At 36.1% G+C, this 16,467-nt stretch overlaps 1 protein-coding gene across 1 annotated transcript in view; it reads right to left on the minus strand.

The window, feature by feature from the left end:
- Positions 1 to 267: 267 nt before the first annotated feature.
- The window catches only part of LRP12 (LDL receptor related protein 12), a 50,807-nt gene continuing 34,607 nt past the window's right edge, over positions 268 to 16,467 (minus strand). Inside the window, exons 3-7 of the mRNA XM_083881118.1 lie at positions 15,294 to 15,429; positions 13,638 to 13,840; positions 7,935 to 9,036; positions 6,986 to 7,118; positions 268 to 3,499 (exon numbers count right to left, since the gene is read on the minus strand). Coding sequence (XP_083737244.1) covers positions 2,636 to 3,499; positions 6,986 to 7,118; positions 7,935 to 9,036; positions 13,638 to 13,840; positions 15,294 to 15,429 — 2,438 coding nt within the window. The 3' untranslated portion in view covers positions 268 to 2,635. The remainder of the gene's footprint in view (positions 3,500 to 6,985; positions 7,119 to 7,934; positions 9,037 to 13,637; positions 13,841 to 15,293; positions 15,430 to 16,467) is intronic.

The raw sequence follows: 16,467 nt of genomic DNA on the forward strand, positions 1-16,467 counted from the left end.
TATTAAGGAAAACAAGATAATTCCACAGTAAATAATTCTGATATTTTTTCAAACTGCCCTAGTATTGTAGTGTAGCTAAATCAAGAATCAATTAAACAAAACACTAATTCAAGCTCTCCAGTATAAAAAGATACAGAGTAGTAATGCCTTATCAGAAACTTCAATAAAACCAAACTAAACAAATGCAACCAATCACTCATACATCACTCAAAAGTAAAATCAATCACTCCTTTTAATATCATTAAGAAAAAAAATCACTGCAACAAATTCACCTCATACAAATATGAATTTTATTTACAATTTTCCAAATTATCAATCAAATCCAACTTCTCAGTTAAATGTGTAGCATTTGTTCTTTAAAACAAATTAAACATTGTGTTCTTTTTACATCTGCAATATGGAGTCCATAGGTATATGTTATTTGGGGCATCTAATGGAACAAATTTAGACCACTATGTGTGTTAAACACCGAAGGTATTCTGTGAAGACTCTTTCTTTAAAATTTATCTGCCTCAGGGACAAGCATTTCCACAACCACTTTCTAATGACAATTAATTAGGAAGGTTTAAAAACCCAGTATTTTATACCAGGACATACTGTTCACATATACTTCAAGGTGTGTTATCATGTTCCTATTGCAAAGCTGCCTGCTCTATAAGCAACGCTACTGAAATCAGACTAAAGATTACCCACAGATTTAGATATTATTCAATGTGAATAAAAATGGCCATTGATGACTTTTACTTGAGTATGTGTAATTATGGGCCAACCTGTACCTGATCTGGTACCAGCGTGATGTGATCTGTTCTGAAACTTGAAACCGCATGGGTCATTGTCATAAAATCTTTTACAACTGTATTGCACATAAGGTTCCTCAAAAGCACAAATCTACATAACTGCATCCTGAAATCAGAATTTACCTGCTAGCTCTCATGAAAAAATCAACCAGATGGTAAAATCATTTATTTTTCTCATCCCAGTGTCTGTGAATGAAGAGAAGAGGGAGAAGATATATACACTTTGGAATCCATTCAATTGTTTGTTTCTTCTGCATGTGATTTGTACTTCAGAGATGAGGATTTAAAAAAAAATAAAAAGCCAGACAGACCTTGGATTTATCTTTAAAAGTACCTCAAAAACATAACAAAAATTCAATTTAATTTTGATACATATTAAAATTTTAGTCAGTTCTGCCTGACAGCATAACACGACAGAAATGCACAAGACTTTAAACATGCTTTAAAATGACATTCAACAAAGTATTTAAAATTTAATAAATAGCATACAATCACACACAAATACATTTCATACTGGATCTTTAAGCCTACTAAAAACAGACTGGCAAAGAATAAATAAAACAGTAGTTGACAGTTTTGTTTTTAAAAGGTGTAGTTTCTTGTTGTCACACTAGTAGCCACATATTAACCTGCTTATCACAAAATTGGAAGTTATGAACTTTTATTCTCACTGATCTGTTTTGCTCCAACATGTAATATCATAAAAAAATACACTAAAAGGGTTTTCTTTTGGTTTATTTTTTTAAACAACCAGTCTGTGACCGAGTAAACCAGTTTTTAAATACAATGAATAAATAGGGAATTAGTAAAGCAAATTCAATTGCAACAAAAACGCAACACCCCAAGAAAAGAGCCATGGAAATATATAGCCATTGCAATATTAGACAATAATAGTACTTAAAGTGATAGTGCTTGTGCACTAAGCTCATTAGAGACCTTAATATGATTTTAGTGCAAATCCCTTGAGTCCAAACAAGCCTTATACCCTACAGTATTAGGGAAAGATCTATTACCAGTTGGAACTTATTCTGTAGTGTATTTGTACATATCGGATATTTAAAGAACCAATACATATTGTAATATCTTCGGCCCTTTTTTACTTCAAATCAAAAAGACTAATGACTGGGGATTTTACATACTTATTTGGCTTGTACCATATTAGACTGCAGTTTAGGAAAGTCAGTGCTAAAAAAGCTTTTGCCATCAGTTTATCTATTATACCTAAATAATTTCATATATCATTGCATTTTGTACTTCTGAAAGAAAAAGAATGCTCCTGGAGAAAGTTTCTCCTCCCTTTAAGTAAGTTCACATTATGATGAAATTCAAGAATATTTAGACAAAGTTTGAATAAACTCAAAAAAAGTACATATTTTACATTAACAATCCTTACCAGTATTTAGTATATTAAGTTACAAGTATGTTGGCAATAATACAACAGAGTCAATTCCTAAAGGAAAATAATTCTGTACAAATTCACCTGTTAATATGGGGTTAAACAGGCAGCCAGTAAGTCTTGAGCAGCCATGTTTCAGGTTTGAACTATAGTACCAGGATAAACTAAATTTGAAACTAATGGGGAAAACTTCAGTTTAGAGAGTAATCTGATTATACTGGATACACACATTGTGTATTCAGAGCCATTAAAATGTTCACTCTTATAGTTCCATAATGTCATCCAGTATAAGAAAAGTTTTATCAACCACACAGGCTAAAATAGCTTTAACATAATGTTGTCCTGGATTTTTTAAAACTAAAAACTAATTTTAACTGTGAAGTACAAAACAATGACAGATATTGCTCCAACTTGTACACAATCTTTCCTAAACAATCCGTACCTAGCAGAGTAATAATGCCTCATCGTCACTAGTTTCATTTTTCACTGTTGCCTCTAAGCAAGTGTCGGGGATCTGGGCAGTGTGTACGATGCCACAGCTCTCACAGGGGCCGTCTCGACTGCATGACCTCACACTGTGATGTGTTGCACTGTAAGGCTGTCTAAGCCCTGGTCCTTGATCTGCGCTGAGATCAAGTAGAGGTCTTGAACAGTCATTCATGTCAAAGTCTGATGCTACATCAGAGACTGGAATTAACATTTCAACATCATCATCCTCTTCTCTTCCACTTACCCCATTATCAAGCTGTCTCAAAGGACTTTGGTTCTGATTCACTGAGCTTGATCTTCCTAAAGTAAAGCGTACCCAGCGTAAGCCTTGAGTCATACGGCTTAGTGCGCTCGAGAGCTGGTGGCGTGCGGGACTTGTGCTCGGGGGCTCTACACTTGTCACTTCTCTTCCACCATCTGTGGTGCTGCTACTGCTGCTCTGAGCAGAGGAACTCCCACACACTCCCACTGTGGCTTCTATTGCTGTTGCAGGAGGGACTTTTTGAGGCAAGGTGGCAGCAACACCACCAACTGCTCCTGCTGTGTCTCTCCTTTCATTTTCTGTGTCTGTATCATCAGATTCAACTGAAAACAAGCTTCTGTGAGTATTATTTCTTTCACCTTCTCTACTAGTACTTTGGCTGGCAACATCATCTCCATCCGCTGAGACCAATGCCAATGATCCAGAGTGACGTGACCTTGCAAAATTAAAAATTCGATTCCAAATGTTACTTGATCTGCCAGCAATAGGAAGTCTGATTGAGGTAAATCCAAGCTGAGATCGTACTGCCAGCCTCAGGTTTTCCAGAACTGAAGCCTAAATGAGAAGACAAGCAACAATCAAGCATTGGCAGTCTGCTGGTACCGTTCTAGCAAAAAAAAGAATGATAACTATTGTGCAAACAGCATTTAAAGAAGTTAAATGCAGAATCTTAAATATTAGAAAATGTTGCATCTTTCTTAATAAGGATCCGGTATATGTAGCAATAAGCTATTTAAAAAACAAGTGGGCATGACAAAAGTCTAGATACTCTAGAGAAAAAAAATTATAAACAAGCAACTTAAGTGGAAATACATATGCAAAGGTAATAAAAGAACAATGACTTCTATATAAGGTATATTTCTGCCCCAATCAAGGATCTCTAAATAAAGATAGTATGAAAAGCAAGGCACTATAGCCTGGATATGCAGCACTGATTGAAGGAAAGTACAACCAGAGCCAGTAGAGCAGGCATATAAAATCTATTACAAACAATCTTACCAAAAAAGTAGTCAGTGTGGATTTTAGAGTACAGTACACAGAAATACGTCTCAAAAAGTTTAGGATTTGTAAACGAAGTCTTCCAGAAAGATTTAACAAAGGTGGTCACCTTCTTTATCCACTACCACAGGGATGCCTCAAAGGGACTAAATTAAGTATCTTCTCCAACAGAGGCTTACAGTTTGATTTTTTTGCCCCTTTCTGGTATAATCAGTTATTTCCAGTTTCAAAATGTTTTAATGCTGCTGTTTAAATAAAATTATCTTATATGTTCTAAACTATAAATTTCCCAAATTCAGTACACCTTTTCCAGTTATCGCGCTGAAGAAGAATGCATCCCTGAATTTTCCTGTTTAAAATCCTGCCTAACTTTTCAACTGTAAGGTAACACAAACATATGAACACAAACTCTTTGTCTTGGGTATCCCTAACTCAAATTTAAGAGAAAACACTGTCTCAGCTAAGTAGCTCAGTTCTCAAATAGGGTAGAAGATCTTCCAAATGCCCATCATTCTAAAAATATTGACAAATGTTTTTAATTAGAGGATAAAGCCCACATTCACAACTTTTCATAAAGATTATGGCAAAAAAGTAGAATATTCATCAGAAGAGCCATTCCCTGATTAAAGCCTTAACATATATATGCACGTATTTCCCTTCATTTATAAAAATTGAAATTCAGTGTTCTCATGCTGCCACATTCATCTCCCTTCCACCATCCTACAAAAAACACAGCAGAATATCTGAACAATACTTCCTGTACAACCTACCTCTTCCCTTAGTTCACAGAACGACTGAATTCAAGCATGCAGTATGCATGTACAGCAGCCTTACTTTCAAAAGCTACTGAACAGACTGCTAACTCATCTTTGAAAATCCAGCTCTGAAGGCATCTATCAGTTTTAGGCAGAAAGTGCTACATTGAAATTAGAGCATCCAGCATTCCTACAGCCTGAGCATTCCTATAGCTTGAATAACCATCTTCAGTCCTACACAGATTTGCAATTTAAGATGAGTATTTTGCTCAAAACAAATTTTAACACACCTTGACTTAATACTGACTCCTTTCCCCAACACTTTACCATATTAAAAATCGAGTTTTATAATTTGTATAATTCAATTTACATTGCCTCAAGTTTTTACTAATGTTGTCTCCTCTGGAAAAAAAAAAGGTTTTAAACAATTCAACTTCACTGGTTAAATATGAGTAAAGTTTTTATCATGGAAGCACCAATGTTCTAGAATGACATTTTCATTACTTTTGATGGCCTGCTCATTTCTTATTTCTATGCTAGTTAATTGCTCAGTATAGTTACTTCAGTTTTCAAGGCCAAAAGTCTTATTTGAAATACTGGTGTTCATAATGGGAATTCAGTAACACTGTCACTGTTCAAAACTATTGTACATGCAAGTGTGAAATCATGATTAAACAGAAATACTATGAAGCAACTGCATTTTATTATGTTTAATTACAAAAGTTTGCCATGTAATTCCAGTATATTCTGAAATGAACTTAAAATATATCCAAAGAAAAAGCTGTAAATTCAATTTAAGTCAAGCTAAAGAGTAAAAAAAATTTCAGTACTTACAGATTTTTAAAAGCTCCAGTACCAGTCTCTGACAGGTTTTTGTCTGGGTTTTTCAGAACTGTCCTCTATGAGGACAGTTTACTCACTCTCTACTCATTTTAGTAAATCCCAAGATCTTGACATCACCTTTATGGGATTTCAAGATGAAAAAAGGGTCTGAGCAAGCTAGGTTTTTCTAACAATTTTAATTGTTCCGACACATATTCATGTACACCAAACCTGAAGTGGCCCACACAGGGTAGGCATCTGCAGGAAACACTAGTTTGTTCCAAGTTACCTGTACTAGAGGACTTACACATCTGGGCATGACATCTGCATTGTCTCCAGAGACTTTCTTGAGCTAACCCTACCTCAAGAGACCTGTGAACACAGATCCATCATAAACTGCTGAAGGTTAATTTTTTTGGAAAAGAGAACAGCAAGCCAAATTTGTAAAAGTACAGAATTGGTCTGAAACAGCACCATACTGATCTTTATTATAACCACAGCAACCCACTGAAAAAGAACAAGGTATTCTACACCATTCACTACATTTACTAAATTCATTAATGAAGTTCAGTGCTAATTTAGCTATACAAAAAATCCTTACAATGTTTTTTTAAAGCCTCTCGTGCAAATTGCAATTTATTTTCGTTTTTTCCTCTGCATAATCTTTTGTGACAGATCCCAGCTGCTTGTGAACATGTGAGCATGAAAGAACATGTGATAGTAATGTACTTTTTTATCATAATAAACTTTGCTGTATGAACTGCAACACAATATAATTAATGCCAACTCTGTTAACAGAGCACAGCAGGATTCCCAGACTAAGACTTTTCTTCTATTTCTCGCAAGAGCTCTATAACCGAAAGACATTTTTAACTACTTAAAAAGTTTTTTTGAAAGAAATTATCAAGCAAGTAAGAAATGCACTAACCATCCACCCCTGAATCTGGATGACTAGAAACTATTAACTGCCATTTACTAGTTTTTGCTTTGTTACTCATTCATGATAATTCTATGTGATATTACACCCTGACCTTCTCCATCCTCTCATTATGCACAGCAGGCATGAAATGCACCTACACATTGTGCATGTGAACTACCACTGTGCATTAGAAGTTTAGATCTTCTTTCCCAAACCAGAAAGTGCCATCTTGCAATCTTTACTTTTACTACAGTAATACAGAACAATTAGATCTACCAATCTATTACTTTTCATGCAAGAGGCAGTTCTACCATGTGCATTACTGGCATAATCAACAAAAGAAAGCCTGCAAAACAAACTGTGGTTTATATATCATGGTTACTATATCATGGTTTCGTTCAAGGGCTAGTCATTTGTATAACATTATTGACTTGAAAGGAGAAAAAGGAAATGCTGTGGAGGAAAAGGAAGCAGATGAAAGTTAAAATATCTTTATTTCAGTCTCCTTAAAATTTAAGGGGTCTGTCTGCTATTTTGAAATCTTACCTGATTTGGGGAACAAACAGGGAAATCTTCAACTGGTGGAATTAAACCCTGGGCAATTAATTGTCCATAGGATGGAGGAGCTTCTCTTCGTAACAGTTCAGCCTCAACCCTTGACAAATGAGTTTCAAATGATCTTTCAAAGAGAAAAGAAATTTCAGAATATACATGACACTGATTTATATATATATCTATAAAAAAGAATGAAAGTACATCAGACTACTATAATGCAAAATAAAAAACTTCAGAAGATGAAGTTTTACTAATTTAATTGAAATTTAATTGGGAAAGAATATAAAGCCATTCCTGTGAGTCTGTCCAGCTGAAATGAGAGTAAAAAAACCAACCCAACAATAAATTTCTTAAAAACAAACAAACAAGCCAGCCCAAACCCACGGGCTAGATATAAAAAGCACAAGTAACACTTATATTATTGTAAAAGATTGAAGGATATGTAATCCTGGTATGAACTAGCCTACAAGAAAAGAAACATGCTGTTATATACAGAACTGTGATATAAATTGCAAATTAATTAAATGCATTTTCCCCGCACTTCCTTTTTGGTAACACCATCTGAAAGCTTTAACCCTCTACAGTGAAGTGATCTTCTCTCCTCTTTTTTTCACTAGGGGAGTAGGCAGTCCCTGGAACAGGCTCCCCAGGAAACTGGGTCATGGCACCCAGCCTTCAAAGTTCAAGGAGCATCTGGACAATGCTCACCTATAGGTCTTAGCAAGGTTTAGCTTCAGATGTCCTGCAAGAAGCGGGGAGTTAAACTTGATATTCCTTTATGCGTCCCTTCCAACCTGATAACTCTGTGATTAACTAACCTCGTTTTACTATCAAAGGAAAAGGAGCAATGTCTTTACAAATCACGTGCAACAACATCTGTATGGAAATAAAACTATTTCAGAAAACACCAAAACATTTAATAAAGTTGAGTTCTACTTACCTTCGCTCAAACATCCTGAGTGAGTACAATTTACAAGTACATCCCAGTGCAATGACAAGCAGCAATCCACAAATAAGACTCCCAATGACAGCTGCAGTTATCACTCTAGTGGGCACAATGACCGGGCAATTCTCTTCATCACTGCCATCGCCACAGTCATCTTGAGAATCACAAACCCAGCTCTCAAACACACATCGGTTATTCTTACAGTGAAAATTGCCTGGCTGACAGAAGAAACAATTCTTTTCATCTGAACCATTAGGGCAATGATTCTGGTAGTTGCAGCGATCTGAACGAGGGTAGCAAACACCATTTCGAGAGCAGGGAAATTCATCTCTTTGGCACATGGTGCAGTTGGTTTCATCCCTTCCATTTGGACAGTGCCAGTAGCCATCGCAGCGTTGCTGCTCTGTGTAGCACCCCCAATTTCCACCGCATGGGATTTCCCAGGGCAAACAGAAGCCATCGACTTGATAGGTTGCATTGAACCCTCTCGCAGCATTCACTTTGTCAGCACAAAAATGCACTCTTATCTGCCCTGAGGATGAAACAACTGTGAGGGGAGCATGAGAGTCAAATGCTGTCAGTACACGCAACAGCCTCCGTGGATTCTCCTCTAATCCATCATATATTTTGACATAGTCTCCATAGCCTGTACCATCGAGTTTAAAATCGGTGAATCGCAAGATTACTTTGCGATGATCACCAGTGTCTATCAGCCAGGTGCAGTTGCTGCCAGGTGGATAGAAGTCAGGATAGTTGGGAGAGCTGAAAGTACCATAAAAGTATTTTAACCACTGCCCACATGTTGGCACATCACAGTCTATTTCATCTCCCAGGTCAAGACAATCAATGTTACCATCACATTTTAAAGATTCTGGAAGGCAAGTGTAAAGCTTGGTGAAGCGGGAAAGACACTGGAACTGATTGTTTGCACAAGGCTGAAAGGAAGAAGCTGTTGGAGGATTAGCTTTGGCACAGATTTCTTCGTCTGAGTTGTCTCCACATTCATCCATATTGTTACATTTCCAACTTTCTGGAATACACTTCCCATTAGCACAATGAAACTGGTGACAATCACAACTTGGCTCATCAGATTTCCCTGAAAGTAAAAGGAAAAAAAAATTTCTTAGAGTTTAGCACTTTATGGTTTGTGTTGCATATTTATTTGCTGCACCAGGCATTTAAGAAGGGCAAAGCAAATGCCTGAATGACATGACATGACATGCATGACAATTTTCAGCAAATTTCAGGACAAAACCATTTTTTCAAGTCAAAATTCCATCAACACATCAGCATGAACCTTATCCTTAGCTGATTTTGTCAAATAACTTTAACCCAAGCAAGAAAACAATACTCATTAATAGCTATTGAGAAATCTGACTTCTAATATGCTAAAAATAAGCAAGAAAAACACTCTCTCATCTATCACTCAAAATACTGAAACACTTTGTGCTGCAGTACCAGTTATCTCCTCAAATTCTTTCCCAGAAAAGCAGTCAGACTTTTGGATGTTCCTGCTTTGTACCAAAGGTGAGAGAGAAGCTGACAGCTGAAGATTATCTATTACCACCATCCAAAGAAAGAAATCTCTGTCCTCTCCTTTCCCACTGGTTGCTCCTGCCTCTCCTGCAGCAACTAAGATGGGAGTGCAGCAAATGCAAAAATGCATGCTTGCATTTTCTTTTTAAAGTTCCAGCCATGTTGGACAAAGAAGCATACCTGGGATCCAAGTTATTTCAGCTCTGCAACAATTCAGCTGAGTCAAACACTGCTGTATCCTTTTCAATCACTGTTATTTCTACAAACCACAGTACAGACTGTAAAATTTGCTATAAAACAAACTGTCATGGTCAAAATATTTAAAACAAGTCTGCAATGCAGATGGTCCTACAAAGCAGTAATTCAGAAAATAAGCTAGACAAATATAAATTCATTCTAAGGAACACTATACCTAAGGTTTTGATAAGGAAATGGGAAAGCATGATGAACTCACTGAAATCCTCTAATGCTCTCAGGAGAAGCATGTTCTTTCTTTTTTTATAAGGGAACAACTCAGATTGGAATGAAGGCCAACTAATAAAATTATCTCAAAGCAAGGCCAACTTGTGTTTGATTAGGCTCTTCAGGGCCTTCTCCAATCAAGTATTTTTAAAGTTCCAGTGCTTCACTATACAATATGATAAAAGTTTTCACAGCTAGCTTGAATTTTTCTTGCTGCAACTAATCTGCTGTGATAGGTCAAGTCATATCTTACTTCTATTCTCCTTTTTTTCTACTTTGATGTATCCTAAAAAGCATTAAAAATAAATAACTTAAAATAATTTTTCTTTATTAAAGTCAACACATAATTTTTAAGTTTCACAAATGCTAAGGCTTTTACAAAGTGAATGCAGGAAATAATGAAATCATGGAGAGTGATAAATGTTATAAGCACTGCTAAAGCATGTTTAAGTCTACAAATTTGCCTTCAAAGACTGGAGAATGAAATGAGAGCAAAATGTACATGCTGCAAGTGACTCATTTTTAGAACATGTTCATTTCACAAAAAAAAAAAATTGAAGAACAGATGCAGTATAAATGATACTATCTTCTTGTTCTGTTACAGATATATAAGTATTTATATATATATATATGTATAGTACTGTCACACACATACATATGGTTCACAATATTAGCATGGCAAAGTTGGAACCTTGGCCTTAAATTTAAATTTGAACTGCTAGACTAGTCCTACCTAAATGGAATGACAATGCTCCATAGGTGGAGGTAATAATACAATAGTAGGTAGGAGGTAGTAGAATAATGCATCATTGAACCTGTTCAAGTACTGATTATAATCTAGCTCAGTCCTTCTGCATTGCAGAACCTGGAAAAGGTTGAGAAGAAAGCTGTAACATGGCTTATAAATACTGATGGGAATATTGCAGTAACAAAACAGGATACAATTTCAAACCAAGCTCTTCCTTCTACAAGCTTTTAAACATCCCAAAAAAGAGCTCGGATACTTGATCCTGAATTAGCATTTGTAATCACCAATCTTACAATCATTACACAAAGAAAATTTACCTACAAATCAAAAATTAGAGTCTTAAAATCATAAGAGATGTACCAAGTAAGACTAACTTTGGGAGCTGTACCACAAAAGACTTCAGGATAGCACAAGATCATTAGCAGCACCCATATACAGTTGTAGCCAAAGGGCTAACAGAATTCTTCCCTGCATTTACAGTGGACATTGACCTCTGTGCTTTTAATAACTTTCTTTTCCACTCTACATCACCATTTGACAGATCTGTCCCATTTCAACTCCCATGCTGAAAAAGGCTGATAAATAATAAGCAGTGGGAGGAAGACACAGTGAAGAAAAACAAATAAAAGTGGCATAGAATTTACTTTCTAGTCCAGTGCCCTTTCTACCTGTAATGCTTTTTTCTTTCCTATTGTTGGTTTGTTTTGAGTTAAATATAAATATTTACCTATTATTTTCTTTAAACAGGAATTAATTAAAACAATTCATATGACCTAACTTCCACAGCAGATTTTAAACATGGGGCTCCCTAATGGTAACTTCTGTACTTGGAATCTGTAGTGTTTCTATCATTCCAGCACAGATGGCCTAACTTGCATCCAAGTAACTAATGTATTACTGTCTTTTCCCCTTTTTCTACAATGACTTGCCTACTTTGAGAGTTGCCTTAAAAACACCAAATTAAATTGTCTGTTGAGGTATTAATCAGAGCACTACTGCATGATGCTGATGAGACAAAACCAAACATAATGGCACAGCTGAACACATAGCAAATGCGTTAGCATTTCAGGAGCCTTTTTTGACACTCAAAGGCAGAAATGACCACATTATTATTAAAGCAACTCTCAACTCTTCTCCTATATACAGGTTAGTTTAGAACCATTCTGATCACTGAAACTCTACACTTCCACCTCAACTATAAAATACTTCCTAAGTATTGTATCAAACATAGAGAGCAAACTCGAGCTAAAGTTTCAGTAAGGCTTGCTTGTTAAAAAATGAACAAACGTCCCCAAAAGAAAATTTATTTCTTTTAGAAAGGACATTTTTAAACATAGGAATAAAGTCTTAAGCACGCTAATCTACAGCACAAAAGAAATCAATTAACAGAAAAAACTGCTTATTATTGTAAATGTTACAGCTTCTTCCAAGATGGGTTACATAATGAAATTGTCTTGAGATCAGAGAAAAAGAGAGGAAAGGGTTTTCAGAAAAATTCTACAGAAGTCCATGGCTTACCTCCCCTAGCATTCCACACTCTTATCCAAGGTATACTTCCTTCACAAAACCCCTTAGGAAGGAATGTTGCCTTTCCTCTGCACCTACTTCGAGAGGGAGGTGAAAAGGGAGGAAGCTGGCACCTAACACAGAGTAACAGTGTTCACCTGGGCCACTGGCAGCACAGGAGAACTGAAGAAGCCTGTGGCTTCTTTCCTCTCCCTGACATGTTTTTTGGTGAGACAGTGCACAAAACCCAGGTAGAACATTGCCCTGAAAGCTGGGCCAGCACCAATGCAAGGCTGCATTATTTCCTCAAGACCTGCTGAAGTGCAAGGAGCTGAACCACAGAAGGAGCTTTTTTGTAGACTTGAGAACAGGTGACAGAGAGGAGTAAGCGTGCTTGAAAACTTGTTTGTGAGAGACTAACATAGTGCAGGAAGTTACTAGGTAAGAAAAGTGCCGAGTACAAACCAGGAGTAAATACATCTTAGACTAGCAGAGATCAGGGGTAGATTTACTGAGTCTTGCTGGAACAGTTTTGAAGGCTGGGTAGCACTGGATATGTTTACAAGTATGAACTGTTTCATGGAGAAGCCAGAAGTTGATGTGCACAGAGACCTGGAGCAGGCCAGTTAGTGGATATAGGCACACTCCGAGTGAGCAAGGTAACATGAAATCATTGTGAAAACGAAGAAAAATCTAATCCAGTATTCAGGATGATCATGATGTGGAACACCATAATCATGCTGTTACATATAACTGTATTAACTCTTAAAACCAGGAAAAGTTTAGGACCAGTCTTGACCCACAACTGGATTGCTCCTCTTCCTTGGCAACCTTAAATAGAACAACAGTGGCTCACAGAAAAGTCTCAAACTATTACTACTGGTAACTAGTTTTTATCACATCTTGTAATTATACAAGAAAAATTCTGCAGGTACAGAACTATGTCTACACTTGGCTGGACTAATCTATCATATTAATGTGGTGGGAGGTTTTTAGGTTTACTTTTTAGAAGATAGTATGCCTTCTGGAGATGGGTAAAATGATGCAAATTCTGTGAGAAACGTAAAAAAATATATCCTGCCATTTTTTTCTGTTCTCACTGTATTTATAATGTGCAGAAGTTTACCCAACTATAACAGATTTATTTTAGTCTGATGAAAACATTTCAAATCTTACTATGTTAAAGAACTTCCGGGTGCCTACTACTACTGGCTAACCTTTTCTTCCCAAATATTCAATCTGCTTATTGTTACTCCCACTTTGAATATTAAAATTGTGCACGGGATCAAAATACACAACCTAATCTGTAATTTCTCTGATTTCTTTGAGCTGACTACAGGAAAGACACATAGTCAGTACTGTACCCTGTTAGAAGGAAGTAATTCTTGAAACAGGAAACAAAAAGTGAAACCATAAAATTATACTAGGTGTCATTTGAAACATACCAGCAAAGTAGGCTAATCTGAAGCCTTTTCTGGAGATGGTATCATCTGAATGAAACCTTATCCAAACATGATCCTGTGAAGAGATGTATGGTGAGGGAATGGAAGAGCCACATGCTCTATAGCCTTCAATGTTCTTGTAGCTTCCAATTGTTAACCAATCCGAGCTGCATCGTCGAGATCCCTGAACATCAAAATCTTGAAAGCTGAAAAAGAGAAAAGGTCAAAATTGCTACTGAATTGAATATTACACAAAAAAAACCCTGCTGAATTACTACACATAAAACTTAGCTTGATGTTCTTTCTGAAATAAATACTTCTTCTGAAATAAAAAGAGTAGCTTGTCTACCCATGTAGAAATAGGATTTAACCTTATGCTGATAGTTTCATATTATGAGGACAGCAAGTATCCATTCTGTCAAACAAAATACTGCATCCACCATTTAAGGAAATGCAATTTTGCTACAAAAACACACATTGTTTTAAGCTAAAATTCTGTTCAATAAATCATCCTTATGTGTCTCATTTAATGACTTTCACACACTACTAGGTGATTTTAATTTAAATTTCACCAAAATTTTAGCTAATGTTACACTTATGACAATAAAATATGATTTGACAATATAAATACAGCTAAATTTTTCAAAATTATGTTTTCAGATTAGACTTTCTCCCTGTTGCAATACTCAGCTACCCAAGCATTATGTCATGGACTGCCATGGTAAGGCTGCACTCGGTCAAGACAAGCTGCCACAGTAATGACGTGTGAAGGGAGACTGTGAAAACAGGCCTGTACAGAAACAGAGTACTACAGAACTGAAATGATATGTATGAGTGGAAGTAAACAACATGAAAGAAAAAAGGAGTTTTATTAAAAATAAACAGTATGAAAAGTTTAGAAAGCATTCTAGCAGATGAACAGTTTTACCTACTTTACTTTACATTGCATTTATGCCAGTTAAATATTTAGTAGAAAGGTTGGTTAAATTAAGAAGCAGAATTTAAATGAGTAACTGATGTCAAAGCAAATACTTCATAATGAAGAGCAGTTTCTTAGGTCAGCAAGTCTGAACTGGAAACTGAAGAAAATCTGCAGGTAATGCAGTTTCATAATCAGCTCTATGAAACAGTACTAACTTATATGTTGATGCTAGAAGAAATCAGTTATCAGAAACAAACTGATGAGAACTTGACTCCATAAGTTTTTTACATTACTGCTTTAGAAAAGTTACAAGATATTTGAAACTGTGAGGAGCTCCCTGCATCAAAACTCAGCCTTTCATAAACTGCAGTCATATCTATAGACTCGCTATTTGTTCCTGCCATTTTTAAGAACACCAAGAGACCTCATAGTAATGAAGCATTACGGCATTTAGTCTACACACTTTTTAATGAAAAATTCCTATGTTTCAGACACATTGAAAAAATTCATGTAAATGGGCACAATTAAATTTTTTCTAGCCAGATGCTCCAGCCAAAAAATAAATGCTACATGGCTGTGTGCTAGCAAATCAGATAAAATGAAAGGCAAAAACCAGAGAGAACTGAAATCTTTCACTTCCAAGAAGGAAGAGAAAACTGGTATGTACACAACTGGCAGTTAAAAATGTCTGGTTAGTACTTCTTCAATCCACATGGGTAATACAGGAGCACTGTTACCTTATAGTAATGATCTCCCCTGGGTTGGCATGGATGTACCAGCTACAGTTAATTCGGGCAGGATACTCAGAGGGCCACCCTGGGCTTGTGATTGTTCCGCTTGGTGATCGAATTTGTTCTGGAATATCTCCACAAGCTAAAAAATACATATACATTGAAAGCAACTTGATTAATTCCACTTTTTTAAAAGCCAATAGGACAAAAAATCCCACCCAACCAATCAGCACCTAATCAGGGAGAATATCAAAGTGAGTTAGATGACATACCAATTTAAAAACCCACAACTTCTAACAGAGTTTGTAATGGAATACGCCAGCCAAAAGATGTTTTCCAACACTGCCAGTGCAGCAGTTTTTACTTATGTCAATTACTATTACAGATTAAAAAAGATTATTCTATCTGAACTTTCACAACCTTATTAAGGTAAAGATTTTTTATTTTTAAATTTTATTTTTAGTCTTTGCAAAGATTCAGTTCAATTTAATCATGCATTAAGACTTTATACTGACAAGTGCATTAGAAGGTGAAAAACAAATTAAAGCTAAATATTCAAGCAGCTGAAATTTCCTGTCTTAGGCAGACCCAGTGTTTGCCCATCATTCAAATACCTTTCCCCTTCCAGTTCTTGCCATGGAAATGACCCCCATACATGATTCCAAATGCTTGAAAGGAAAAGAGCACTTACTGCAGCAGAGAGAACTGCATAGCTACACTTCTGATAATGGACTAGAAAGCTTATATTTACAGGTCTAATTATATGCAACTGAAGTAACTCAGTCATTTGTACTCTTACTTTATAATAGGTGTAGCTTTCTGCATCAGCCTTAACTCAGCTGCTGTTCTTTCCACAGCTCTAGTGTTCTCAATTCTTCTGATTTTATTTGAAGTAAAGTACTTACACTTAACTTCGTGGATTTTGTTTTCCTGCTTTCTCTCCCTCTTAGCAGCCTCATATCCAACAGCTGTCATACAGCATATACACAACCTTCACATAAACAGAAAGGCTAGAATACTCTCATTGCAGAGCTTTAAATTATGAGGAAGTCTCACTTGCAAGAAAACACATTAAAAATAACTGCCCTTTGTGCCTTTATTTTTCAATTCCATCACTTATAGTCCAAAATCTGTCAAGCTGTCAAAGTTACTGGTAGTCCAGTAAGTTACACACAGTAGT

This window comes from Zosterops lateralis (assembly GCF_965231275.1).
Source record: "Zosterops lateralis genome assembly, chromosome: 1".
Lineage (NCBI taxonomy): Eukaryota > Metazoa > Chordata > Aves > Passeriformes > Zosteropidae > Zosterops > Zosterops lateralis.